General features: G+C 42.5%; 1 protein-coding gene across 1 annotated transcript in view; it reads left to right on the forward strand.

Annotated features, from left to right (window-relative positions):
- The window catches only part of LOC101851510 (myosin-IIIb), a gene marked incomplete at its 3' end in the record, with an annotated part of 129,101 nt that extends 128,824 nt beyond the window's left edge, over positions 1 to 277 (forward strand). The window contains 1 exon segment of the mRNA XM_035970685.1: positions 160 to 277. Within this exon segment, the coding sequence (XP_035826578.1) occupies positions 160 to 277 (118 nt within the window).
- Between the last annotated feature and the right edge of the window lie 1,300 nt (positions 278 to 1,577).

Raw genomic sequence — 1,577 nt, forward strand, 5'->3', positions numbered from 1 at the left:
CGCAACAACAGCAACTACAACAGCAACAACAACAACGACGACAACTACAACAACAACAACAACAACAACAACAACAACAACAAAACCAAATCAAAAACAGCCAAAACAAAAACAACAAAACAACAAGAAATGTGACCATTGTTGCTGTATCCCCCCCAGGTGTGGGAGCGCGTGTCGCTGCAGGCCGTGGGCGAGGCGCGGATCGAGCAGATGAAGAAGATGAACGATGTGAAGGCCATCATGCCGGACAGGGACGCTCTCTACTACGACAGCGTGAGTACACACGGGGGCGGGGGTTGAGGGAGGGGAGGGGCTGCGAGTACAATGCACTAAGCTCTCTTAGACTTACAAAGTTCTCTCCGACATTTTTGGCCGTTCTGAGGTCAGAAACTGAAATGCTTGTTCTGTTCTATCAAAACCATATGTTTATATGGAGTCGTTATCAACATATTTAGCCCTATCTGTACGCCCTGTGGTCATTTTGTACCCCTTGGGTTGTATTCTTCACATTTTAGAATACTTCTAGTAGGAAGATCTCTTTGAAACTTTCAGTATTTCTCAAAAAATCATTTTGACAGATTACTTTTGCCGTGAATATACCGATAATATTATGAGTGCTGCCTTTATAGCCAAATTCAGACTATAAAGCAGGATTCAAACAGAATTTCGCTGACTTAAAAAAATATATTCAGTGACCTTTCGTTTGCTCATAAAATGGTGTAATATACACACACCTCAAAAAAGCTCAGTTGCAAAAAATAAAAGGATTCATCACCGTCATGGCATGAATCTGGAATAAGCATGAAATTGATGAGTTATATTTATTTATTTATTATTTAATTTTTTTGTTCAGTTTTGTTTGTTCGCTGGCATAGCCATTTAAAGATGCTGGTATGACATGCAGCTTAATTGTCTTTGGTTTTATTACCCCTACTTCCCCAGTCTTTGTTTACCAATTGTACTCATTAAATCCTCGTTGGGAGACTTAGTCTAATAAATCTCCGGACCGCTCCGGGGCTTGATTAACCTTATCTCTGGCAAAGTCCATCACCTCATAGGACTTAAAGATACTAAGCGTACTCTTGTGGTCCAGAGGTATGGTTTTAGCCTCTCATTCAATAGGTCCTGGTTCCGAAGCTTGATAGTGTAGGAACATTTTATTGTCTAAAACAGTCTTCTCTCACCCCCTTTCCTGCTCTGTATTCATGTTGTGACATCTGCGTTCATCTCCAATTTCTGCCCCCCCCCCCCCTTTCCTTCCCCCTTCCGCGCAAACTTCAAAATCAGTTCCTACAAAACTGAAAATGTTTAATGTTTCCCACTCGCTAATACATGTATGACCGCATGCAGTTGCAAGCGCTATAAAACAGTTACCGATACAAAGGGACACAGGGCCAGGTCTCCTGATGAACAATACCGTGCTCTTGTCGGAGCTGTTCCTCTCCATTCCCCTTATTGTTGATATTTTACAGCCCCATAGATAAAATTTAAATAGTTCTGGAGATGGGTTTCCAACCCTACCATTGAGGGTCAACCCAGGCTGGGAGGGATGGTGCAGCATTCTAGCAGACCCCCCC

Source organism: Aplysia californica, unplaced genomic scaffold (genome assembly GCF_000002075.1).
Source record: "Aplysia californica isolate F4 #8 unplaced genomic scaffold, AplCal3.0 scaffold00306, whole genome shotgun sequence".
Lineage (NCBI taxonomy): Eukaryota > Metazoa > Mollusca > Gastropoda > Aplysiida > Aplysiidae > Aplysia > Aplysia californica.